This window comes from Passer domesticus, chromosome 5 (assembly GCF_036417665.1).
Source record: "Passer domesticus isolate bPasDom1 chromosome 5, bPasDom1.hap1, whole genome shotgun sequence".
Classification (NCBI taxonomy): domain Eukaryota; kingdom Metazoa; phylum Chordata; class Aves; order Passeriformes; family Passeridae; genus Passer; species Passer domesticus.
In genome coordinates this window covers 55,876,421-55,904,244 of record NC_087478.1, presented here as the reverse complement: position 1 = coordinate 55,904,244, position 27,824 = coordinate 55,876,421, and the positions used below count along the sequence as shown (strand labels likewise).

At 44.3% G+C, this 27,824-nt stretch overlaps 2 protein-coding genes across 2 annotated transcripts in view; one reads left to right on the top strand and one right to left on the bottom strand.

The window, feature by feature from the left end:
* Window positions 1–504: 504 nt before the first annotated feature.
* Window positions 505–11,337, top strand: LOC135301464 (poly(U)-specific endoribonuclease-like). Its single transcript, XM_064421618.1, is given in 9 exon segments — window positions 505–1,095; window positions 3,716–3,829; window positions 6,078–6,177; window positions 7,689–7,767; window positions 7,770–7,796; window positions 9,342–9,514; window positions 9,599–9,713; window positions 10,129–10,280; window positions 10,706–11,337. Coding segments are annotated over 9 exon segments (1,062 nt in total). The 5' UTR covers window positions 505–1,084; the 3' UTR covers window positions 10,997–11,337.
* The window catches only part of A4GALT (alpha 1,4-galactosyltransferase (P1PK blood group)), a 32,558-nt gene continuing 9,243 nt past the window's right edge, over window positions 4,510–27,824 (bottom strand). Inside the window, 5 exon segments of the mRNA XM_064420687.1 lie at window positions 4,510–6,546; window positions 7,160–8,121; window positions 12,035–15,946; window positions 15,948–16,298; window positions 27,179–27,295. Of these exon segments, the coding sequence (XP_064276757.1) occupies window positions 15,176–15,946; window positions 15,948–16,298; window positions 27,179–27,247 (1,191 nt within the window). The 5' untranslated portion in view covers window positions 27,248–27,295 and the 3' untranslated portion in view covers window positions 4,510–6,546; window positions 7,160–8,121; window positions 12,035–15,175.

Genomic DNA, 27,824 nt, shown 5'->3' with positions numbered 1-27,824 from the left:
TCATTTAGCTTTTTTACCCTGAGCTGCAATAAATACTAACCAAACATGTAAAGAAAATTTCTGTTAAAATTACGGATATTCAGTTTTGAGATACTTTAATTTCCCCTACCAGTATCAGAAGGAAGCTTCACTTTTAAGTGTTTTAAGTGGGCTGCCTGTCTTGTTCCCTATGCAATTTTATGTGTCTTCATCACCAGTGGCTTTATTTAGCCCTAAATTGATTCTTTGAAGGGGTTCATGGACCAGAGGTGCAGAACCACTTGTATGACTGTTAGCTAGCATCAAGCCATTCTGGCTTCTCTATATGCATATATCTAGTTTAGACCTAAAGTGATGCTTTTCAGAAATTAATTATAATGAAGAAGAAGATGTCACAAGTACCAACCAAACAACAATAAGCTTTAAACCATCTGAAGGCTGATTTAGGCACATAATAAATGCAAGCTTCCCAGGACAGGCACCAGCAACTGCCACCACTTGCTTCCAGTGGCACATGCAAAGTTCTGCCTTTCTAAAACATTTCCTGTTTATAACACCTCCTAATATTCACAAGATCACACTTAGCAGTTTCAGCTGTAAATAGAGATGCATTTTTTGGATTTTTTTCCTTCACCATCTTTGATTTTTTGATCTCAGTTTAATTATCATCTTCCCTTCTACTGTTAAATAATAACTGGATACAGAATAACAGGACTAGAATGTCCCATCCATTTCAAGGTTTTTAGACTTGTAGTGCTTCTTTCTGGGCTAAAACTTCATCCAGAGACATAAAATCCATTTGGCAAATAATCCATGATGCAAGATAAGGTGAGACAGGAGCCTGCTACGGGTGCCTCTGACTTCCTAGTGTGAGTGTTCCTGCACTGAGAATGGTGTGAGTTGTGGTGCTGTCCTCAGATTCTTGTAGGAATTGGCACCTCCTGCCTCTCCTGTGCCTTCCTGCCAGGCTGAATGACAGTCCTCAGCAGGCAAGAGGAGTGGAAGGGGAGCACATCTCGTGCCTTGGACTGCAGGAGGATTGCTGAGCTTCTGGCTGCCCTCTCCCTGCTCAGAGTATTTCCCAAGAGAAAAACTTCTTCCCAGCATGGCAAGTGGGTAAGAGACAATCATACTAATTCTCTTCTAACAGGCAGGGTAGGGGGGGTGGGATATATTTTTCTGTAAAAGGGTGAATATTACATGACATGCAGCACAGCAAGAACCCTCTTCCTCTTTCTTCTGTTTTACTGACTCACTGCAGTGAAAAACATTGGTGATGCTACTGAACCACTAGCTTAAAATGAAGGTGATGCTAAAATCAGATTGTGCTTCAATATAGCTGGTAACTCAGAATGAGTTCTTCAAACATCAGCTGCCTGCCCAGGACCTTGACAGATTGTTCCACTCTCATGTTTGCCCATTGTCATTGCCTTTTCCTTTCCACATACATAACCTGCCTTATGTATCTTTTGGTATTTTAATGTACCAAATATAAATACCAGCTTTACATGAAAAAAAAAAAATCACTGGACTCAAATAGAAGACATAGACACTGGCATAAGATAAAAATCTAGAGAATTGTTTCTATCTTCTGTTAGCCATAAAAGCTGTTGCATGTATTTCACAACACTTGAACCAAGTTTTTTAAATTATTGGAAACTTCTTGTAAATGGCTGCTCATCGGGTATTCCAAATCCTTTTCTTCTCTATGTAAAGGTTAAAGGCTGTATAAAATTGCATTGAAAGGATGATCTCTAAAAGTAAATTTACTTTGCAGAAAGTGTTCAGTCAGACCTTTCAATCAGGCCTGCAGGCTTCATGTGACCCATTTGCAATACCTGTTCTTGCTCTAACACTGTTGACTTATTTGCCACATTATTTGCCACTGACCTTTAATTCTTTCCATGTCTTCAATAATTTCTGATTTATAGCAATAAAGGCTTCTTCTTGGAGCATTGTTTTGGGTAGAATGAAATGGAGATGTTAAATTCTTTGGCTTTAAACACACTGCTGGTGCATCAATTGCTATTGCAAAGAGCCTCCCCCAGGTTTTCTCAGCTCTTAAAAGTGCAGACTGAGTGTTGTTACTGGAGTGGTGCTTTGCTCACATAAGGACATCCAAGCAAGGCTTGAACTGAACAAAATCCAATTGCCAGACTTCTCGCACAGACATAATTAATTCTATGTGAAAGCATAAATCTAACAATGCAGAGCTTCCACACAGGGAAGGGATTGAGAATTGATTAGAAAAATCTCTGCTTTGAGTCACCCATGCCATTATGTTGAAAACCAGGGAAAAAATACACAATACCATTTTCCAGGACAACCTTACCTACATGCTGGTATGTCATGGATTTGCATGAAGGTGTTGGGCATCTTCTCATTTAAGTTGTCTCACTTTGCCTGTGTAAGCTAAGTTTATGTCCCTTTTTAAAGAGATACCATCCAGAAAGAGTTTTTGTAAGATGACTGTATAAATTACTTGACAAGTTTTTTGCTTTGGCAAGGATATATATTTTTTAGTCTTCAGTTACAGCATTAACAACTGCTCTCTCTGTTTGGAAACTAAAGGGACAACAAAAAGGAGAGGAAAAGCCCATGATGATATTGTGGTAGTACCTAGCAGAGATAAAGGACAGTAAAGGCTTTTACTTGGTAAAATTCAGTTATTTCAGTTTTGGGACAAGTTTCCTGAATGGAGAAATAGAAGTATATTTATTGAACAAAAATTAGTTTTAAAATCTGTAGGTATACTCTTATTGTAAACCTCTCCTGAGTAGACATCTTGAGCTCATGAGATATTTCATAATATTTCTAAAGGAGGAAAGGTCAAACTGTGCTTTATAAGCACAAGACAAATCTGCTAAGAGCAGACTGAGAGCAAGTGGGTATTAAAGAGATGATAGATCTGTCCTAGATAGGTGACTGTTACCAAAATATACACATACTAAAAGATACGTATATAAAATACTGTACCTGTGGAACAAAATATTATAATAAAACCCAAGTCACACTCTCCGTAATGTTCCACATACCTGGATGTTCAGCAGGCAGCAGACTTCTCTTCACCAGGAGTAGTTCCTTCCAAAGTAAAAACTCCATTAAATATAGTGTGATGGTTCTCAAACAGGATAAACTGATACAGAGGAGCAGACTGTAGGAGGGTCCAGAATGCAGCACAAAAGTGATCCAATAAAATTAGGGCAGTCCAAGGTAAAGGCTTGAAGTTTGAAAAGCATCTCCAGTACTGTTTTATGAGTTCACCAGTCCTGTCCTTGGGCCTTCATCTGAGCTGCTGAAGTGAACACTCTTCTGTTTGGTGTTGGTTTGTAGGCTCTTTCAAGAAGGGCTTGCTCTTTGTAAGACTCCAGAAAGAATATGGAAGCACGGCAGGAAATAAATAAAACTGCTGCTGAGGCAGCTCCCAGGGACATTGAACAGAGGCCTCTTTTGGGCTGCCCAGTCAATGTTGACAATGCCCCACAAGCTGCACTTACTGTACAAGCAGAGGCTGGGTTTTGGGTAAAGGCTGAATGAAGCTCCTCTGTATCAGCCTCCTTCTTCTTCACTGTGAGATCCATACAAGTACCTGTTCCAAGCATAAATCTTCCTTCACATTCCTGTTTAACCCTGGAAACGAACATGTCCTTTGGCTCCTACACACTAGATTTTTTAATCTTTTCTTCAGGTATTGACATGTGTTCAAGCCCAGTTAATAATTCAAGTGATCTTTTAGATTTCCCATCCACAGCTATCCCAAAGTACCAGAGAACCGGAGGAAAAATGGACTGTGCCTCCAGTGTCACTCAGGAACACAGCGGGTCAGATCCACAGCTGCAGGCAGGCTGAGGTATGGCAGCTGCCGTAGTTACAGTTATCTGCCCTGCCCTTGTGTCTTTGCCACAATCTTTGTTTGCTCTTCCTGCTAGAGAGCATGGAATTTGCCACTGGCAGGAGGATGCAGCAAGTTATCTCTATCCTGGGCAGAACAGAAGGAGAAGACATAACACTAATCAGAGGTTCAGAGCTGGGCTTGAACGTGCCTTGGTTCAGGCTGGGAAAACCAGTTGTTAAAATCATGGCAGGTTGCCCCAACAGCTTTTTGAAAGAAATATTAATTGTTGACAGATTGCTGTACTTTCTTTCTTTTCTTGCAAACCTCTCTTTTGGAGGAGAATAAAAAATTATCAAGCGGTTCTTCTCTGGGCTTTGATGCATGTGCTTGTTTGTAACTGATTTATTCTGCCAGTTAATTAAAGATTAATCCACCCCTCTTTTTCTTCACTCTGTTGTCCTGATCCCCTCTTAGTGTGGACATAATGTACTTGAAACTGGAGCTACCTCTGGGCACTTCATCACAATAACAACCTGTCATGGTTTGACACTGGCCAAATAACAGGCACCCACAAGAATCATTCCCTCACCCTCTCCTACCACAGCTGGGCAGAGGAGAGAAAAAAAATGAACAAAGGGTTCATGAGCTGAGAAAAGGACCATGAGAAAACACTCCAAGGCCAAAACAGGCTCAACTTAGAAGTGCAAAGGAAATTTATTACTAACAGAGTCAGAGGAAGATAATGAGAAGCAAAATAAGCCATTAAAACACACTTTTCCCCCAAGCCCCTCCCTCCTTCCCACCAACAGTGCAGGGAGACAGGGTATGGGGGTTTTTGGTTAGTTCATCACCCAAGATCTTCTGCTGCTCAGGAAGAGGAGTCCTTCCCCTGTGAGACTGTGGGGTTCCTTCCCGTGGGAGACAGTTCTTGGTGAACTTCTCCAGTGTGGGTCTACAATCTCACCAGCAGCAGTCCTCCCAAAACTGCTGCACCATGAGTCTCTCTTTCCATGGGGTGCACTCCTCCAAGGACAGGCTGTTCCAGCTTAGGAGCAAGGGCTCCCTGTCTCCAGTGGGTCTTCCATTGAATCACAGCCTCCTCCAGGCATCCACCAGCTTCAGTGTGGGCACCTCCCCCACAGGCTGTGGGTGAATTTCTGCATCCCTGTGGATCCCCATGCACTGCAGGGGCACAGCTGCTTCACCATGATCTCACCACGGCCTGCAGAGGAATCTCGGCTCTGGTGCCTGGAGCACCTCCTCCCCGGCTTCTGCACTGACCTTGGTGTCACCATGTTGTTTCCCTCACATATTCTCTCTTGCTCCTCTTCTTTGGCTAGGAGGAGAACTGTGCCAAATTTATGTTGATTTTCTTCTTAAATCTGTTATCACAGAGGCCTTACCATCACCTCCGACTGGCCCAGCCTTGGCCAGCAGCATGTCCATCTTCAGAGTCACCAGGAATTGGCTCTGCTGGACACAGTGGAAGATCCCAGCAGCTTCTCACAGAAGTCACATCTCTGCCCCCCCAGCTACCAAAAACCAGGCCATGCAAAACCAACACACAACCCTACCTTAATTTTGTTGATGAATAGACAAACTTCTGAAAACTGTACACTATTATGCAGGGCAAAACTCCATTAAAAATTAGGGAAGGAGAAACTTGCGTAGGTATGTGCATCAGAGATCAGTGCTTGGGGGATTATTATTGTATGCAGAGCCTTACTTACCCTTTGTCACCATTACCTTTATGCTGGAATAATCCCATGGCAAAGGAAAATATTCTGTGTGGAATCTTGCTTGAAGGAAGAAGGGAAGAGTTTATAAGATTGCTGCAAGAGAAGCATCATAGAGAGAATTTTTTCCTTCCTGTTCTGTTGCAGTGTTGCTGCATGCTGGGAACAATCTCCCGCTTGCCTCTGATTTGTGCACAGAATCCTTGAGAATGAAACACCACCATCTTCCTTTTTGTTTCATTGCATGGAAAACCACAGGAACTTACCAACAGGAACTTTGTTGTCTGACAATCTAAGGGAAGACTTGGGTTTCCCTACAGGTTACCTGCATTCTTTAAAAAGGAATGTGGACCATAAGTAATGTGGTTTTTACAGCGGCACTGACAGGAAGGTGTGGGGAGAAAGAGAAATTTGATGCCAGGCTGATATCCAGAACATGGAGAGTCATTAGAAGACTCTAGGAGTGACACAGAAATAACAGCATGTACTTTTGTGCCTTACATGTATTCCTCTATATTTCTTGGCAGGAAGGCCTTAAATCGTGAACTTTCTAAGTTTTTCAATGAGACGTGGGATGCAGATGTTCACCACCTTAGGCCTGGGAAAGACTACACAACTGATGTGCAGGTAACCAATTGTCAAGTCAGGATTAAGGGTAGTGTGGTGCTGCAGGAAAAGGTGCCTGCAAAAGTGCTTTTTGCTTAAAAAGTTGCCTGTGCTTTGTCATGTCCAATGGGGAAAGCATCCCTTTTAGGAGAGGGAATGGTACAGAGAACACAAATGGTTCATACTTACCTGGACTTTGGTTACAAGTGGTGTCTCTCAGGTGTCTGTCTTGGGTCCTGTAATATTTCATCTCTCTTTCTGTGAGCTGGAGGAGGAACTAGCATGCAACCCTTCCAGTTTTGCAGATGACAGCAAACTGTGGTGATGAAGTTGGTATGCTCAGATGCAGGGCTTCTCTTCCACTGGACACAGGCAGGCTGGAGGAATATGCTAAGGAAGGAACATCATGAAATTCAACAAAGACAAAGGAACAGGATACCCAGAGAAGCTGTGAAATCTCCATCTCTGGAGATTTTCAAGACCCCAAAAGATGACACCCTGAGAAACAGTCTGAATTCAGTGTTAACCACACTTTGAGCAGCACTACAAATGTTCTGCCCCCCGCCCATGTGTTTCAGTGTGTGAATGACAGCTTGTGGTATGGTCTGGGTGACTTGCAGCAAGGGAGAAAGGGAGATAGGTCCCAAGTCATTCTTAGAGGAATAAGGGGGGAATTTGAGAAATTCCTGGGTTTCTTTGGGAGAGCAGGGAGTAGCAGAGGAGGGTGGGTGAAGATTTCAGGACTTGCTTCCAGTCCCAGGGAAATGTGAGGGAGGAGTGAGAGATTTCATAAGAAGCCATTTCAGTCCTTGCTAGCTCAGTGCAGTAAAAACATGACCATGTGTTTTGGCCACAAAATAGGCCAGAATATTCACAATCCAGTTTTGTACTCACACAAGAACTCACTTTATTCTGATGTTACTCAAACACTTTATTCCAATGCTGGTTCATATTATAGCAGATAATTTCCTGTTGCTGATAAACTCGAAATAGCGGTACCTACCTCAAGCCAAAATGTGTGTGGGCAAAACTTCTCCCATATGGTTTCTCTATTTGTCAGAACAAGGCTCTAGGTACCTCTTGCCCATGTTAACAAGCTGCTACTCATCTTCTATCTTCTTTCCTTGAGAATGCCCTTTATGAAATAGAAATTTGAAAATTATCAGGAAAGCCTCCTTAAAATTGCAGAGACAGAAGGTACCCAAATCTCCTTTTTATTTATTTGTGGTGGGAGGGAGCCCTTGCTTTACATTACTTCTGTTTACCATTTGTGATTTACATAGTATAATAGCACAGCTGGTTACTGAGCAGAACTGAATTATCACATGGGCCATTACAATAATCTCTGAGGGAACAGAGTTTGCCTTTTTTCTTTATGCTGGCAGTTCTGTAATATTGTCTCTCATTTCATAGGAAGACAATTCCTAGCAAAGTATCCTGGTAGCATTATGGGGTTTGGTTTGATTATCACAAAGGCAGGCACTGTCTCCTCTAAGGACATCTTACTCCTTGTTTTCCTCCATTTTTGCTAGGGAAAAGCAGGTCCAGCACAGCAAAGTGACAGTGCTGTCCAGGACAATGCAGCCAGACATCTGTTTCACAATGTAAGCAAAGCCTGAGGAGCATAAATACTTTTGCAAGTGAGACCTGTTCTTCTGTTAATGGTAGATGTAATATTAAAAAAAATCTGTGGTTTTGACATGTTTGCCTAAAATGTAACATTGTATATAATTTGGATGGTGGTGAGGATCATCAGACTGCAGGTGATTTGAAGGGAGTTTTTGTAACAGTTGCTTGGAGATTACCTGTACATGACCCTCAGGAGGAACATCCTTTTGTGCTCCAGGCAAAATCTGAATTATCTGTCTCTTCCACTACAAAGTAAAAGGGATGGCACTTACCAGCTGGAGAAGTGGCCCAAGGGAATCTCACAGGGTTCAACAAGACCAAGTGTTGGTGCTGCACCTGCATCAGAACAGCCCCTGGCATGAATCCAGGCTGGGGATGAGCAGATGGAGCAGCCCTGGCAGGACTTGGGGGTGCTGTGGGTGAGAGCTGGCCCTGCCCCAACCCAGAACCCCCCTGTGCTGGGCTGCACCCAGAGCCCCAGGGCAGCAGGGCAGGGGGGATTCTGCCTCTCTGCCCCACTCTGCTGAGTGCCCCCTGCAGGGCTGCATCCAGCCCTGGGGCCGGCACAGGAAGGACAGGGAGCTGCTGGAGCCAGGCCAGAGCAGGGACACCAAGGGGATCAGAGGGATGGAGCAGCTCTGCTGGGAGGAAAGGCTGAGGGAACTGGGATTGAAGGAGTTGGGAAGCCTGGAGAAGGGAAGGCTTTGGGGTGACCTCATTGTGGCCTTTCAGTGCCTGAAGGGAACCCACAGGAAAGATGGAGAAAGACTCTTGACAAAGGCCTGGAGTGGCAGCATGAGAGGGAATGGCTTCACACTGACAGAGAAAAGAAACAAATTCTTCTCTATGAGGGCAGTTTGGACAATGGTGAATAGTTTGTTCAGAGAAGCTGTGGCTGCCCCAGCCCTGGCAGTGTCCAAGGCCAGGCTGGATGGGGCTCTTAGCAACATGGGATAGTGGATGGTGTCCCTGACCATGACAGGGAGTTTGAACTGGATGATCTTTAAGGTCTCTTCCAATCCAAACCATTCTATGATTCTATGCATTGAAAAAGACACCAGATCCATCTTTGCTCCTTTACTCACAACTTTCAAGCCCTTTCAGAAAGTACCAGACCCACAGCTAGGTCTTGCATTTCTGTTGGGGGCTATACTTCAGCCATGTCCGTGAATGTATGTTTCCTTTCCTAATTTTTCTCAAGCTCAAGACATCTGATATAGGTTTATGCTCTATTATTCCTCTACTGAAATAATGCCCACAAAACCTTGTGCCAGCATAGCTAAAGGTCCTAAGCTTCTGTCTATAATTGTGGTGGGCAGATGTGATTTGTTTTGGTAGAAGGTCATTATTACTTCATCACTTGGCTCCATAAGGAAGCTCAGTAGCTGTTTATCTTTAAAAAGGACTATAAAAAGTACGGCAGTGATCTGGCCTTGTGTCACCTTGAGGCCTACACTTAACAGTATACCTGAGAGTAGAATCTGATACATAAAGGAATGGCTTTCTCTAAGGGCTGTCAAGGCATACTCTATGGTGACTTTTTATGGTGGCACTCTAATGTCTGGATCAGGCATATGACCAGACTGAAAATTTCTCTTTTTCTGCAGCCTTTATTTCCTTATTGAACAACTATGAGGCATCAACTGGTGTAGCAGAAGTAGTGACTCCAGAAGAAATAGTTGAAAACAATTGTTTCCTTGATGCTATCTTAGCAACAGAAGTCAAGAGAGTGAGTAACACAGATCTTTTTTGTCACTGAAAACACTGATTTAAAAAGTAAACTGTATATATATCTTGGTTTGCTACCCTTCAGCTAGCTCATGATCATCTGCTGAAAAAAAACCTAGCAAGGCCAAACCTTGCTGATTTCAAACATCAGCTTTATGACATCTGGTTCCAGCTCTATGCCAGGAAAGGAGGAGACAGGTATGTTTGATGGGTGTGGGCACTGATAATATCTGTGCTATTCTGATTTAGGTAAATGTAAGCCTGAGTGCCCTCTGCTGCATATAGAGCTGGAAGACTGCTTCAGAATAGCTTCAGAATGATGGAGAGTGGGTTTAGATTGGATATGAGGAAGAAAATCTTCCCTGTGAGGGTGGTGAGGCCCTGGCACAGGTTGCCCAGAGAAGCTGTGGCTGCCCCATCCCTGGACATGTTCAAGGTCAGGCTGGATGGAGCTTTGAGCAACCTGGGATAGTGGAAGGTGTCTCTGCCCATGGCAGGGGGTTGGAATGAGATGGGCTTTAACATCCCTTCCAAACCAAACCATTCTATGGCTCTATAAAACATATAAAATACCTATATATTCTTTTTCTTTTTCTTTTCTTCTTTGTTACATACCTGATTCTTGTGGTTTTGAACACGTTTTTGTTGGAGAAACAAGGCATGGTAAAGAGATCTTAAGTTTGCACAACTGGGTGCAATTTTACCTTCAGGAAAAGCGCAATCAGATTGACTACAAGGGATACATATCTCGGAAGAACAAAACCAGGGTAAGAACAAGCCTTTGGGAACATTTGCAAGTAAAACAAATGGATACAGAGATAAAAGTTGCAATGAAAGAAGTGTAATAGTGCAATCATAGACTCAGTGTTTTGAACAGCAATAAGTATATACAGTACATAACTGTATATAAGAAGAATGAATAATGACATGTCTTCCAGTTTCTTTTTTTGCAAAAACTATTTTAAAAAGTAGTGCTGGTGTTTACAGAATTGCAACACTGCTGAGACTTAGTTGGGATAAATGGTCATGTATGCTCCAGAGGTCAGGGAAAAGATAGTGCCCAGCTATAGCACCCAGGCACACCAAGGATGACTAAATCTTACAAAGCTCTCAAAAATCTGGAATCAGAAATTCTATCTGTCCAGTCACAGCTGTGTTGGAGATTATTCTGTTGTTTCATTTGTGCTTTCAGCCTGATAGAGATGACCAAGTTTTGAGCATCCAGTTCAGCTGGAAGGGTTCAGTCAAGCCAGTCAGAAGCACCTTTATTTGTGTCAGCCTGGAGTTTGAATTTGCCCTTTACACAGTCATTTTCCTGCTGTCTGAAGAAAGAGTCACACATGAAACAGTGAAGATAGATGAGTACAAGCTACAAATGGTTGTCTAGTGCCACGGGCACCACATTGGAACAGCATATCCAGTACTGCTCAGTTGTTCCACATATTGGAACAGCATATCCAGGACTTCTCAGCACCACTTGTGAAGATTAGTGGAGTGAGCAGGAAACTTTGTTTTTTAAATCAAGGGAAAGGAGGAGTGGTGGAGAGAGGAGGAATAGATGGGAGGTGGACAGGACCAGACAGCAAAGTTAATATGTTGTTTTATACAACTAATTTCAAGTGACTCAGTCTCTTTCGGTCTGCAATGGAGTGTTTAATAAGTAGTGTGCTGTGACACTGTCTGAGAAACTATTAAACACACTCCTGCTCACATTAAATTTGCATCTAAATTAGATCAGTCTTCCCTTCTGCATGATAGCACTGTAATTTTCAGCAAATAATGGCATTTAAGAAAAGGTTCTATTAAAATCTATATTAGAATCAATATTTCTCTTATTTTTTAGTCACTGCATATCTAAAAAAGCAATGACCACACTTTGCTTGCACTTTACCTTCCAGACAGAAACTCTGATTTGGCACAGGCAGAACTCCAGGATGTTTTAGTCTCCTCTTCTCATTCCATAAGTGGTTAAAATGCATTATTTAAATACAATGACTTGGACACACAGAGAACAAATTTAGGTGGGGAGATGTGGTCATATGTGTCCATATGTGCACAGCAGGCCTTAAAATATTTTCTGTTTCTTTAACAAAATTTTCATATACTCCCTATGTATTCCTGAAACACCTGGATGACAGCTTCATGCTACAGGTACTAAGAGGGCTGGCTTGGAAAGATTCCCTCCCTCCTTGATTTGTTGCTTGTCAACAGAGAGGATCTTGTGAACCTCTTGAGTAGAGATTGGTGGCTGTCTTGGCCACAGTGACCATGAAACCATTGAGTTTAAAATCTCTGGTGACAGGAGGAAGAGTGCCAAAAAAACTTCAACCCTGGACATGGGAAGAAGTGACTTCAGGCTGCTCAGGGAACCAGTGAGTAAAGTCCCCTGTTGTAGTGGTTTTGGTTCATCAATTTGAGATTTTTGGGATCTTGAATTTGATATTTTGAGGAAAAAATTTGAGCATTTTTTCTCAAAATTTGAGATTTTGAGATTTAAGAATTGATTTGAGAACCAACACACCTGGGAAAATGCTTCTGAAGGTCCTGGGGTCCATCAGTGCTGTGGTCACATTTTAAGCACCAGCTCCTGAGGGCACAAGAACAGGTAATTCCTAAAAATTGGAAATCAAGCAGATGAGGCAGAAGGCCACTTTGGCTGAACAGGAATCTTCTTTTGGAGATAAGGTAAAAAAGGAAGGAGTATGCCCAGTGGAGGCAAGGTCAGGTGATGTGGAAGGAATATGGAGATGCTGCTTACTGCTGTTGGGGGAGAACTTGTTTGGCCAAAGCTCCACTGCAGTTGTAGCCACCAGAAATGTGGGGGACAATAAAAAGAGGGTTTAAAAATACATTAATGGCAAAAGGCAGTGCTGAAATGACATCAGCCCATTACAGGATGAGGATGGTCACCTCACAAACAGCGCCCTGGATAAGGTAGAGATGTTTAATGCTTTCTTTGCCTCTGTCTTGAACATGGATGATGGACTAAGGAGGTCCCAGCACCCTCAGCTAGAGGACTGTGACTATGAGAATGATAAACGCTGAGTTAACCCTGAAGGTGTGAGGGATCTGCTGCTACAGATGGATCCCTGTAGGTCTATGGGGTGTGAAGGGATTAATGGGAGAATACATAAAGAGCTGGCTGATATCATCATGAGGCGTCTTTTGATAATTTTTGAACAGTCTTCAGAATCTGGAGAGGTCCCAGTTTTCAAAGAGGGCAAGAAGGATGACCCTGGAAGCTACAGGCCTGTCAATCTAACTCCAGTGCCTGGTAAAATTAAGGAGATGACGATGATTATTCTGGGAGGTAGTGAAAAACACCTGAAGGATGTTGGTCACACAGTCATTGGTCACAGCCAGCACATCTCCATGAGAGGAAAGTCCTGCTTTTCAAAATTAATTTCCTTTTATGCTAAGGTAACCCATCTGACATTGCATCCAAATCACAGAAGAAGCAGTGGCACCGGTCACCCATGCGCTCTGATCCCCCTTCGCTTTCGGCATGTGCACCAAAAGGGACCACGTCCCAAATCAGCTGCTGGCAGGCAGGATTGCAGTTCGGCCACTGGCTGGGATCCCGGATCGCCACAAGCAGCTGACAAATGTGGACCCATGTCTAAGGATCGAGGCAAAGGAAGAAGGAAGGGCTCCTTGCTTGTTTCTCCAAGCTGCCTTTATTCTTTCCCTCAACAGGCGCAGCGCCAGGGCTGCAGCGCCATGCAGGAGCAGGCGAGACGTGGGAGCGCTGTGGCTCAAAGGGGGACAGTGGCATAAGAACATGAAACAGAGAAAAACAGTGGCTTTTATGGGGGGAGGTGGAATCCCAGGAGGAGACCATCTGGCTAGTTAGGAGGGGTCTGGTGTAACAAACGTAAACGTAACTTGGAGCAGGAAAATCAGATACCAATGGCAGAAAGGAAAAATCATAACTGACAGCGAATTCTCTGGATAAAGGGGTGTAACAAATCATGACAGACAATCCACAGGGGTAGGATTTTTGAGGATAGATGGGAAAATCTGGAATTATGATAACTGCCATGGTGAGACGGGGGTAAACAACTTTATACAGAGACTAAACAAATTCTTCAAACCCCCACTGCTGTAGGCAGGGAGAGATCAAATATCTTCAAATCCCCACTGCCACACCCACCCAGTTAATAAAAAAAAATCAGTAGATGTAATCTTTTTGGATTTCAGTAAAGCTTTGGATATAATCTCAGTGTGCAGTCCACAGCTGGATAAACACATTGTGTGATGGATGAGCAACTTGTTCATGGGTCAAGCACAAAGAATGACAGTGCCTGGGTGACAGCAGACTGGCAGCCTGTCACTTGTGGGGTACCACAGGGCACCGTCTTAGGCCCCATTGTCTTAAAAATCCTCCTAAAGAGCTTGAATGCAGGACAGCAAGGGATACTAAGTAAGTTTGCAGATGATAAAAACTGGGAGGAGCTGTGGAGCTGTTGACTCCCTCTAGGATGAAGAGGCCCTGCACAGAGGCCTGGACAAATGACAGGGCTGGACAATCACCAGTGGTGTGAAGTTAACAAAGGCAAGGGCTGAATTCTGCACCTGGGATGGGTCAGCCCTGGAAGTACAGACAGACTGGGAAGGAGAGACTGGAGAGCAGTGTTGTGGAAAGGGACCTGGGGGTTAATGGCCAGTTGGACATGGGCCAGCAGTGCCCTGGCAGCCAGGAGGGACAGCCCTGTCCTGGGGCACCAGGCCCAGCATCACCGACCAGGCCAGGGAGGGGATTGTCCCACTCTGCTCTGGGCGGGGCGGCCACAGCTTGAATATTGTGTGTGATTTTGGGTGCCACAATATAAGAAAGATCTAGAGCTGTTTGAGAGTTTCCAAAGTAGGGTTTTGGAGATGGTGAAGGGCCTGGAGGGGAAGCCACACAAGGAGCAGCTGAGGGCACTTGGTCTGTACAGCTGGAGAAGAGCAGACTGAAGTCACAGATCACAGCAGTTCTGCAGCTTCCTCACAAGGGGAAAAGGAGGGGCAGGCCCTGATCTCTGCTCTGTGTGACCAAGAACAGGACCCAAGGGAACGGCTGGAGCTGTGTCAGGGGATGGTTAAAGTAGATATCAGGGAAAGGTTCTTCCCCCAGAAGGTGGTGGGGCACTGAACAGGCTCCCCGGGGAAGGCTCACAGTCCCAAGAATGACATTCTCGTGCACAGGGCAGGATTGAGGGAGTGTGCTGTCCCCAGCCAAAGCCAGGGGTTGGACACATGACGGCTGTGAGTCCCTTCCAACACAGAATATTCTCTGAAAATTTCAAATGCCACAGAGAGCAAAGCAGGGATTCCTACAGCTGTTGAAACATCACAAGGGGCTGCTCAGGCTGGGCGTCACTGGAGGAGCCATTGGAGAACACCAAGAGAGGACCAGCTGAGGGATGCTGATGAATGGGTTCAATTTTCCCTGCAGTGACAGGTCTTGTGGAGGACAGCAAGAGAGGCTGAAGTCAGGTACTGCTGTAAATTTGAAACACAAAGGATCTGAGGCAGATATCAGGAATATCAGGTACAAAACCACAGAGCTGTCACACAGAACACCTGCTCTGCGGACTAGAAACCAACTCTGGGGAAGGTCAAAGGCACTCGGTTTCCTTCAGCCTGGGGAACATCCCTGCAGCCATGGGCCCCCAGGTCACACTGCACGCTTTGACAACTCTTCAGAGTCCTGTTTCATCTTTGCATAGGTGGCAGGGCAGAACTGGGAATAGAGCTGAGCCAGCAGAGCCTGGGAGGGGATCTCTAACTTGGTCCCATGGCTCAGTTTGTTCCATATGTGCACTGCATAGGTGTTCTTAAGGAGTTTCTGAAGCTCCGAGGCACTGACTGCCTCAAACAACTTCTTCCAGTCCTGCCAGGGAATAGGATAAACAACTTCTCGGGCAAGAGCACTCACACCTTTGCAGCTCATGCTCTTGATAGTCCGGATGGAGCACCACTTCTTGAAGACACGAGTTAGGAGCTCTGGGCCCTGGTGCCCCCAGACCCAGCCATTGTAGTCCTCCACAAAGTCTTTCATGCAAAGTTCCATGAACTTGTGCTTGGCTTTAAAGGATAGAAAGGCTCCATTCAGTACACTGTCACCCTGAATGCCAAGGGCATTGGTGAGGTTCTGCAAGTTCTTAAGCACAATGAAGTCTGTATCCAGGTAGATGCCACCAAATTTCCACATGAGGACAATTCTGCAGGCATCAGAGAGGACCGGTAAAAAATAAGGCTCCCAGTGCCGCAGAGGCCATAAGTACCACCCTTTCAGAGGTGTTCCAGAAAAGAGCTCTGTCAAGTCCAGGGGCTGGATTTCCACGTTGGGGAAGCAGCTCAGCAAGGAGAAAGCCCAGTGCTTGGGCAAGGAGGCGTTCCTTTTGGCCACGCCTTTCATGAGCACCATGACCCTTGATGTGGGGTTGTGTCCTGGCCGCTGACTCCACAGAGCACGAGAACAGGTAACCTGGGGCAGTTTGCTCCGAGGTCTCCACAAAAAACACCTTTCCTGTGGAAGGTCCACCAGCAATGTCAAGGGGAGAAGGCACATAGTGAGCACAGCTGATCTCAGCAGACAAGCTGTAGGTGGGGCCGCTGCTCTTTGGGTCCTCCCAGCTGCCCCAGTACAACTTGTGGTAGGCAAAGGATACGAACACAAAGATGAGGATAAACAGGGCACAGAGCCTGTGGCTCAGCACCACCCTGGTCACTTTTAGGAGGCAGCTGGGCGTCCTAAGCATTCTCTCTCCAGCCAGAGCCCGCTCTCCCGAGACAGCCTAAAGGGAAGGAAAGAAAAAACCTGACAGATGAGGCAGCAGAATATGAGCCTTCCTTCATAGGTGTGTGTCCCACCTTCATAGCGGTGGACAACAAACTCTGGGAACACCATTAGAGAACTCATCTGTCACCCTCTAGAATTTCCAGTCATTCTGAACATGAAACATATGCAAATAACTCTGGGAGGAGGAACCCAAACAAACCATGAACAGGACAGGGAACTCAGCTGGCACAATCGCATTTGTCATTTCTCCCTTGATCACTGCACCTGGATCACATATGGAACTTCTCATGGCTTCTTAGAGGCACTGGGAGGCATCGTAATGGAAGGCACTGGGACTTGGGGGACAGAGGAGAGGCAGCCAATACACAAATGATCAGCTCTGGATTGTGGTAAAGTTTTCTCCTCCCACACAGAAATGCCAGCATGTGCTGCTAGTGCTAGAGGAAGCAAAACCCAGCCCACCCTGCCTTTTACAGACCCCTTTACATTCACCACCCTCCACACACTACAGCTGGGTTAACCCTGTAAATAATATTTTGAACTATAGCAGACAAACAAGCACAGACATGGTGGGACAGAACTGGTGCAGTAGAGAAGGCACAAAACTCACCTGTCCCTGCTGTCAAGACACCACAGAATTCCCTGCTCTGCTGAAAGGATGTTTCAGAAATTAAAGTCTGTGAGGATGACTGCAGCTCTATGGTGTGGCACTTGCTTTTTATGAAGAGGAACAGTGAGCACAATGAGGAAAAAAAGGGTAGGATGCGACATCGTTTATCCATAATGAGCAGTTGATACAAAGGTCACACAGATATACCATGAACAAACCAGTTAGTTAAAAAGTAATTAAACAATAAAAAAAAAAAAAGGAGGAAATTGAAACCCCACTGTTGCTTTGAGCTTTAGACTGGTGGGAAAATGGCTCGATTTGTTTTCTCTTGCTTTGTTAAGAATTCCCAGCCCTCACGCTGCTGCTGGGGCTGCCATGATAACTAAGATGAGCCTTCCATAGAGCTGCCTGCTCCCACCCCAAGCCCTAAGTACAGAATGCCCCCTTGGAAACATGCTCTTTTGACCAAATGTTTTACTTGTTCATTAGGGAATACTCCCTCATATGCCAGGGACCTCACTGAAGGACTTTGCCACATTCAGGTGTCCCTCATTCTATGACAGTTCCCCTTTGCCCCTGTGATCAAGGGTGGCTGACCTTTCCTTGCATGAGACATGGCTGGCACATTCATAAAATCCCTCCTTTGTCAGTACAGCCACTAAATTTAGGGTCTACTGCAATTCCTCTTCAGCTGCCTGAAACAAATATTGCTCTGTAGAGTCCCAGACCCCTCTCCTCTCCCCAAATCCTTCCATGCGGAGCAGCACCATGGATGGACTCATGACAACTCTTGTCCCAGCACAGGGACTCCACAACCACTCTGGGCAACCTGATCCAGTGTTTCACCACCCTTCCTTTCGTTCTAACTTGCCACACTTCAAGGAGTGCCCATTGTGACTCCTGCCATCTCTGCATTGAACAGAGGAGAGTCTCACTTGTGTCCTCCACCCACCCACCTTCAGCCAGGTGTTTGTACACCCTGACCAGACAGCCCGGCCTGCTCTAGTCCAAGAAAGGTCAGCAGAGCTCTCCCAGCCTCTCCTCATGCACCGTGTGCTCCAGTCTCCTTCTCACCTTAGTGGCCCTTTGCCGGACTTGCCCCAGTATGGACACACCTCCCTCATCCTGGGATTCCAGAACCAGCCCTCCAGGTGTGTCTCACCAGTGCTGAGTGGTGGGCAAAGATCACCCCCCATGAACTTGCAGGCCATGCTCTATAGGCTGTGAGGGCATCTGGTTGTTGAGAGCTTTGTAACAAGCTGGCTCCGAGCTAAAGCTCACAGTGAGATTAATTTGACCAAGATAGAGAATGAGGGGAGTTGCCATTCCAATTAAACTGTGTCCTTGGCCCACCGATGAAGAAATACACAGAGACAGGTGGTGGAGCGAGACAGCCTGGGAAAGTAATAAGTAGTTATACCAAAACAGCACGTAGATAGCTGATAACTAATTAGCCAATGGTGAGCTGGGATTTTGCACTATGCATGAGCTAATTAAAAGGTGTATAATAATCGGTGATTCGGGAATAAAGACGAGACTTGTCGATCATCATATGGTGAGCAAGTCTTCCTTCTCCATCAAATGGCTGACCCCGACGTCGACCCCTAAGACGACTACGGATTGACACGGCTGCCACGGATCGGAGAAGTAAGAGCGGGTCCCTCTGAATAAAGGGGGGGGACAGCAAACGAACCACTGCGAGTTCGCGGCCCTAGGAGCTATAAAGATAGTCCTAGCCTACATGCTGCCGGAGCCTGAGAAGCCTTGCAACAGCGCTGATTAGAAATGGAAAGGCAAGCAGCATATGATTTATTTATTTGCTTTTTAAAAAAGCAGCAGATTAAGGACATAGACTTGCAGAAAGAGCTCCCACAGTTGTTAGCTTCCGGTTGTGCACAAAGAGTTTCTCAAGATGCTTGTACACTACATGAGTTAACAGAGTGGCGTAAGTTCGGGACCAGGAGGCGGTTACGCGCGCCGCGGGAGAGCCCGGGGCAGACGCGGCGGCGAAAACGCGTATGGTAGCGGTGGTCCCAGCAGTGCGGCAGTGGAGTGGACCGAGCGCTGCGGCGGCGGCATGCTCGGTGCCGGCGGCGGTTACGCGCACCGCGGGTCCAGTGACACGCATGGTGACAAAAACTCGCACGGCAGCTGTCCGTGGGGAAAGCGCACAGATCGCGAGGGGGGTGCCGGCCAGGCCAAGCCGGCCAAAGCGAGACGCGGCAGCCGAATAAGTAGTAGCGGCGGCGGACGCGCACCAGTAACACGAAACCCGAAAGCTAGAGCTGGGAGGGCTTTTTCACTTTTTGCAAGCGCACAAAAGCACCAGCGGTGTGGGATGTGCTCCCGCTGGCTGCGAGTGTTAGCGCAAAGCCAGGGCGAACCAGCCCGAGTGGAAATCCAGGCACAGCAGAGCCCAAAGGAGATCGAGGCTGCGCAGGTTCGGGCGAAGGCGTTCCTTTCCGCACCCCCGAGGTGGCGCAGGCTGAAGCTCTGCCGGAGCAGGCAGGAGATAGGCACGGGCAGACATTCCTCAGGGCACCGCCCTGTCACAGCTGCCTGGCAACCACAGCAGACAGCCCATCGCAGCAATTCAAACAAGTGTCTGAGAAAAAACAGGTCAGGAATTTTCTTCAAGATCAAGATGAAAAACTTCTGAAAATTCACGCAGTGCTTCATCCAGCTTTTATGCGGGGCATTTCACCCAACTGTTCCACAGGCTTTACAATTAGTTCACCAGTTTTTTTTGTAAATGTGTTTGCTTTTAAAAGTGATTGAGTATTTGGGTTTGATGGCTTTAAGTTTGATGACTTCATTGCCTTTCCCTTACCTGAAGCAAGAACAACCTTTTAGGGGGGGCAGAGTCTAAGTAAACTTCCTAGTTTCTGTTTGGACTACATGTGAGAAGATTTAAACTGTAATATTTCTGTATACTGTAGTCTTTATGGTCTTTGCTCTATTCTATTCATTAAGAGATGGCATTAGATAAATGGATGTAAATGTGCTAATTGTTTTTGTACTGTCCTTATTTTAAGTGAAATTATTTGTGTTTAAAATTATCTGTCATCTTTCTCAGTTTTGTTTTAAAATATCTATCCAAGATTCAAAGTTTTAAGAATTATTGATATTAAGTTTATAACCTTTGTTATTTTCAGTTTTTGTAAGTAATGCTGATAGATAGTGATTGTTGTTAATATTACATGAATGCGTAGAAAAGAAGTTGTCTTAACTTCCTTGAACACTTGCTGTTGATAAATTGATTACATTATGTAAATTCTCTAATTTTTGTGACAAGAATTATTATTAAGGTATTGTTGTAGTATTTGCAGCTAGCTTTCATGTGTTTTTCTATTTTTTTGTGTGATCACCTGCAAGACACGTGTCTCTTTAAGATCCTGTCTTTTTATTTCCTAGCTATTTAGATGTTTCTGAAGGTTTTTATCCAAATTGCCAGTTTTGTAGTTCTTTTAATTATTATTACAGGAATACTCCAGCAGAGAATTCAAGAAGTTTGCTGTATTTGGAAAATCTCTGTCTTGACAGAAACTTCAGAAGGATTCAATTATTTGCTGGTTTGATTGGTTGGTAACCCTAAGGTTTCTTGTTTATAACAGTTGTTTTTAAAAGTCCTGTTTAAAAAGTATGTTAAGTGATACTCACCAATTAGAGTTCGAGCTCTGGCCAAGTTCTAACTCTATTTAAATGGAGTGACTGACAATCTACCCAGATGTTTTCTGCATCAAATAGTATTCAAGTCCTCTTGACTTGGCAATTTGACCATCTATGACGGCTGAGCCATTTTCAGAGGTGATTTGGAGAAACATGAATCCGGACATGATTTCTCCAATTCTCTGTCATTTTAAGGTTTATCAGCTGTCGCAGACTCTAGGATAAGAGTTCAGTGTTGTAGTGTTTAGTAATTTTCTGATCTTGTATGTGTTGTTGATTGTGTGTATTATCTAAATTGATTGCTAATTACTCTTATCTTAACATTTCTTTATGTAACATTGCAAAATGAAACCAGGACCCATTCTTCACCTCCAAGATTTTGAGAAGATTCTTCAGTCCTGCAGGGATGTGGGATTTGTTTCTGTTTTAACAGGTGCCCTGTCTCAGCTTGAAAAGAAAACGGGGAAGCTCAGGGTATTGGAGTGGCTCTCTCCACCGCTACAGCAACAGAGAACTGTGAGACTGAAAATTGAAATGATTGCATCCCTCATAAACAAAGGACGTTTTAGGGCAATCCAAGTTACAGGAGCAGAGCCTTCCACAATACGATTGCCCATCAAAAAGGACACGCTTGACTGGTATTTGGTGAACTCTGGGGAGCTCCAGGAAGCCCTTTTAGGAGCTGGAGCTGTCGTGGAGACTGGGAAACTGCATCCTAGTCCCCTCCAGTGGATGACAGAATGGGACTGGATAACAAAGCCCATTCGGAGTTTGTCACCATTAAGGGGGGCTATCACGGCCTTTATGGACGCTGGTAAAAAGTCCAGGAGAGCAGCTGTGACATGGAAACAGCAAAGACAGTGGCGACAACATTTGTTAGATGCAGATGCCAGGGACAGTCTACAGACATTGGAACTTTTAGCTGTAGTATGGGCAATGATGAATTTAAAAGGTCCTTTGAATATTGTGACTGACTCCCTTTATGTAACAGGAGTAGCTGCCAGGGTACTATACTGGGGGAGGGGATATCTTTGTGTTTCCTCTCCAACAGGACCCTTGTGGATCCCTGCGAAGTGGACTCGAGCTGTACCAGATGTTGAGGACCGTCGCGGCCTTGTCACCCGAGGACAAAGAGAGGGTGCACAACAAACTAACGCTGATATTGCGACCCTACTTGCAACGCCTCCAGCCCTACTCTAATGACGTGCGACGTGCCTGTGTTCATGTTCCTGACGATTAGATCGAGTGGTGTCAGGACCTTACGGTAGAAGTAAAAGCTCCTCAATCACAGCCATGCTTGAACTGTGGGGACAATAAATGTGCTGCATGGATTGCGCTAGACTGTGGAGGCTGTAATAAGGTGTTTTGGTTGGAGCAATCGACCGTTCGGCAAAACTGGTGCCCAAGCTGCCGATTCTCTTAGAACTTGCAGAACTCGTGGCAGCGAGCACTAAGGGATTTCACAGGGCTTGATTTGAGAGGATTGTTGGACTTGTATGAAGCCCCGGAGCAAATTATTTTAGCATATGTTACTTAGCAACTTAAGACCTTGTGTGAGCGAGTAGAAAAGCAAGTACGTACTCACATAATAGCTTCGCGCTGTTGAAAGCTTGTGCCCCTCACACAGACATCCACTGTTAGACCGATTAAAAAAGACTGTGGGGTTGAGGAGGCACCAGACGACTGCATCAAGCAACTTAAGTCCTGTTCTCTTCGCTCCAGAGGGACTGCCAAATAGGGCAACCCACATTCTGGAGCGAGCTGAAACAGGTAGTAGTAGCCACACTTTTACCTGGAGAAGCAGCTAATAAGGCCATGAATTTAGCCAAGCAATTAGGCTGCTGGGCCAAAGACGAACTGAACACCACCTCCCAGGTATTAGACATGCTGTCTCAAGATGTACAAAGTGTAAATCATGCAGTATTGCAGAATAGAGCAGCAATCGATTTCTTATTATTAGCTCAAGGCCATGGTTGTGAAGAATTTGAAAGTATGTGTTGTATGAATTTATCAGATCATTTTGTATCAATATACTATAGAGATATTGTGTGATAGTATTGCTAATGCTTGTATTACCATGCTTACTTAATTGCATACAAAGAATAGTGAGTCAGATGACGAAAAGAGCTTAGAAAACAACACTTCTGGCCCAAAAAGAAAACGGGGGAAATGTTGAGAGCTTTGTAACAAGCTGGCTCCGAGCTAAAGCTCACAGTGAGATTAATTTGACCAAGATAGAGAATGAGGGGAGTTGCCATTCCAATTAAACTGTGTCCTTGGCCCACCGATGAAGAAATACACAGAGACAGGTGGTGGAGCGAGACAGCCTGGGAAAGTAATAAGTAGTTATACCAAAACAGCACATAGATAGCTGATAACTAATTAGCCAATGGTGAGCTGGGATTTTGCACTATGCATGAGCTAATTAAAAGGTGTATAATAATCGGTGATTCGGGAATAAAGACGAGACTTGTCGATCATCATATGGTGAGCAAGTCTTCCTTCTCCATCATCTGGTGGCTCCTGGTCAGCTTGGTGGTCCAGGGGACCACAGGCCCTTTTCTGCCCAGGTGCTTTCCATCAAAATGCTGCCTATGATTTTCACGGCCTTGCTTATTAAATTTACAAGCTAAGTTAACTAATACAGGGTTTGAATATGCAAACAAAAAATGTGTCCAAACAAAAATTACAAAATGCAAAGAGACACCTCACTGCACAATGTAAACCCTAATATAAAAATATCATCAAGGATGCCTTGTTCCAAGCACAAAAGGGATAAAACAAAGGAAACAGACGCAGGACTGCCACCACAGATTATCTTGTAACTTTACCATGTAAAGACTGCCACCAGTCTGCTGCTGATGGATCTGCACATGCTCATGCCTACTTTTAGCCCATCCTGCCCTGAGGAAAGTGATTTCCTGCCCTACATGACTAACAGTGCTTCACTGACATTTCCTTGGTAGCAAAATTACAGACAGCAAAAAAGGGAAACAACCCAAACGAGATGATAATTGAACAACTGACTGATGGTACAACATCAATTGTCCATGAAGCCAACTTACATGAAGCAAAAAAAGCATCCTGCATTCCTGCAATCCTTAACTTTTCAAACAGTAGATATTCAGAAGTCCATGAAACCTGGAAAGTCATTTCTAATAAGAAAAAAACTTCATTACTGAGTGATATTCATATATATGATATATATATCATATGATTTATATGACAGTTGAAATAGTGATAACAAATGGAAGAAATGAACTCTAAAAATTCTTTAGGATCGTGCATTTGTGATGTCAGAGAACAAAATGTTACATTCTCACTTTTGCACTGAAAGCAATTAGGATTGTTTTTACATAATTACATTAGAATTGTGTAATTCTCAGAGTATGAATTCTGCAGAAGTTCACAAAACCTCCAGGCCTAAATCTTACTGTATCAAGTAAAACTAAGTGTTTTAGCCAGAGGTGATCAGATGATTACAGGAAAACTACAGTTGTCCATATGACAGAAGTGCAAGTGTTGTTTCAAAGACAGAATATAAATGGAGTATCTCAATAAGGACTTCACTATTGTTTCCCTTCTAGGATTCAACTGATACAGCTTATACCCAGGTAATTAGGAGATTTAGCCTATGAAGCTGGATAGGCCTGCAAATTAACAGAAAATTACAGGAAAAAGGGTGCAAAGGGATGATCTAACTATTAGCAAATATATGTGTATCTACAGATACATGATATACTATAAACTAAAATGGATTTGCAGTGTAATTCTTTGTTGTACCTTGGAACATGCAGAGAAACTATTTAGAGATGGTTTTGCACATTGGGCAAGATGCTTTGGTTGATCCCAACAATTTCACACAATAGCTGGGCTCTCTTGTGGCCAAGTCAACCGTCATTCCGGCAGTTCTGGGCACTAAAAATATTCTTCTGGGTTTAGGGAAAGTACTGCTGGGGTAGCAAAGCAGAGTGGCAGCTCTTGCAGCAAGGGATACAGCACTGAAAGAGTCTAGCCTAGGGCTGGCTGGAGGATCTGGTAGAGATCAGCCAGAATTTGTCATGAGCATCCAGTCTTCATGGGCTAAACGAAAGTACACTGTGGTATACCTTAATTACCTTCTTTGTTTTATTACTGCTTGTTGTTGTGTATTTTTATCAAGACTTCAACTACTTCATGGCATTAAACTATAAAAGCTATGTTTAAATGTACATCCAGCACAAACACAGCAACACAGGTTAGCCTTGCAAAAAGTGTTTATGGCAGCCTCTGTTGTCTTCAGGGGAACTAACCAAATACCCTTTAGTTTAGTGATGTCCTTTCAAGCAAATGTGTGGGCATAGGAACTGCAAAACACCTGAGGGGGTGTTTGTAAATTTACTACAAATTTGGTAGCAAAAAACAGAGAGGAGGGGAAAAGGTCCAGCAGACCTTTGCATACCTAGGTAGCTGCTGAGGGTCTGGAACAATAAATATCACACATCACAAGCAGCCTGATAGAAGTATTTTAGGGACCCACCAGAAAACAGCTGAAGATCTGAGTTTTCTCCAGATTTACATTACTAATGAGAGTAGAAGAAGTAAGATTTGACACTAATAGCATTTAGTAAGTAATTAATCAGGCTGCTAGGCATAAAAACACAGAGTGGTGTCCAACAGGGATGCATCCACCAGCAAATTCCCCTAGTATTTAGGGCAATTACTTTATAGCATTTTACCAAGGGCTTTAGAGCTCCTTCTCCTGAACCCAGAGAGGACAGCAGACCAAGCACGTGTGAATGTTTGAGGTAAGAGGAGAGCACATATTGTAAATGTAGTATATTAGACCACTAAAATACTGCAGCTGAAGGCAGAGGACATTTAAGGCACCTGTCTATTAACTGCATCTTCTGTATGTATCATGACTTCACCTTTTCAGAATGAACGCTGCAATATCCAATTCACTCAGAGTGGGTTTAGAACTATGTTTTCTCCTGACATAAAAGAAAGTGTACACACCCTCTTTTATAGCTGTAATGAAGTGCTGGATAGATACCCTGTGGGATAAGATGCACTGAAAGCAAGCCAGAGCAAAGAGCAGGAGAATGAGATTAGCAACTTTCTACAAAAAAAACCCAAACCCAAAACAACAAAAACAACCAAAAACAAAACAAAAAAAACCCCCAAACAAACAAACAAACAAACAAAAAAACCAAAACCAAACCAAATAAACAAAAAAACCCAAAAAAGATTGTGGAAAGTAATGACATGGCAGTTTTGATAGCTGCTGATTCCCAGATCACTGTACACAAAGCAGCCACAGATATGATGGCATCTCACTGAGGCTGTCCAGAAAAAGTATCTACAGGCTCTGTTATTTGCAACAGAGTTATCAATGAGGTACCTAAGCAAAGGCCACAAACAGAAAATCAGATAGCCAGACATGGCAATGTCATTACATTTCAATCAGCCTCCCTGAATACAATAAGGAGTAGCCCTAGATGAAGGGAAAATGGTCAGTACTCCTGTTATACTTAAACAGTCAGAAATTTGTAGGATCAGGTTTGTTAAGCAGGACCTTCCTCTTATGAACATGTGCTGGCTGGGCCTGACCACTTGGTTGGTCACACTCAGTATGATCTGTTCCACAGCCTTCCTTGGTACCAAGGTCAGGCTCATGGGCTTGCGGCTCTCCAGATCCTCCTTTCAGCCTTCTTGTAGATGGATATCACATTGGCTGACCCTCAGTCTTCTGGGACTTCCCCAGTTCACCAGGGCTGCAGTAAATGATGAAGAGCACCTCCATGAGCTTGTCCACCAGATCCTTCAGTCCCCTTGAGTGGATCCCAACTGGCTCCACAGATTGTGCAATTTTAAGTGGAACATCAGGTCACTGTTTCCTCCTGGATTACAGGGGTGTTATCCTGTCCCTATCTCCCAGCTCAGGGGGCCTGACACCCTGATAATAACTAGCCTTTCAGTTAGACTGAAGCAAAGAAAGCATCAAGTACCTCAGCCTTTTCCTCATCCTTGGTGGCAATGTAATAAAGGATGGAGAATCACATGTAATCCCCTCACATGTAATAAAGAATGGAGAGTGTCCTTGGCTCTGTGTTATTAATATATTTGGAAAAAATAAATATGCTATCTCTTGTGACACTTGCCAAATGAAATTCTAGCTGGGCCTTTCTTCCTGCATAACATAATGACACTCTTGTAATCTTCCTGAGCCATTTGTCCCTTCTCCCAAACTGGTAAATATCTTTTTCCCCTTGAGTTCAAGCAAAAGCTCCCTGTTCATCCAGGCCAGTTTTCTTCCCTGCTGGCTTGTCTTATGGCACATTGGGCTGGCCTGTTCCTGTGCCTTTCAGATGTTGTTCTTGAAGAATGCCCAGTGTCCCTCAAAACTGCCTCCCAAGGGACTGCCTCAACCCTGAGCAGGCCAAAGCCTGGAAATCCAAAGAAGAAGTTTCGTGACTCCATTCCATACTTCTTCAAGAATTGAAAACTCTCATTTCAAGACCACTATGCCTAAGACAGACTCCAACCACTACATCTCCCGCCAACCCTTCTCTGTTCACAAACAGCAGGGCCCAGCATCCCCAAATTCCTCTTACCTGTAGCCAGATGCAGAAATTAATTCTGGATTGTTTCAAAGTGATCTCTGAACTCCCTTTCAGTCTCATTCCCTACCGACCTTCTGCCCCACTAGCAGGCTTCATGTTCCTTTGCAACTGGAAAAAAAAAAAGAATTAATAATATTGGTAGCTTTACTATCTTTTGGAAATTGTTTTCAAACAGTGTTTCTATAGTCTCATGGTGTTGCCATATTTAACTTGCCAGACTTCATGTGCCTACTTAATTTTCCATCTGGTGATAGATGCCATTTTGAAGAGTGCTTTATACTTCTTGTACCTCTGCCAGCATATTACAGGATGCTGTTTGGCTTCATCATTATACACAAATTTAAATGTCAAGATCTCAGCTTGTGCTGTAATGGCAGGGTGCAGCTGAGTGACTTCCTTCTGCAGTTCTCTCTTCTGGACTCTGCCTGTTCATCTGATTTCCAGGAATGGTTATAAAGCAAAAACCAGAGACCACAAGCCAAGTGAACAAGGGAATGGTCACAATCACTTGAGAGAGATAACCCTGAAGTATCTATAAAGGGATGATGTTCATAAATGGCATGTCCAAACAAAGTATGGGGAGAGCTCTACTTCCCCTCTTCTCTCCTGCTGAAGAAAAATCAGCCCTAGGCAGAGC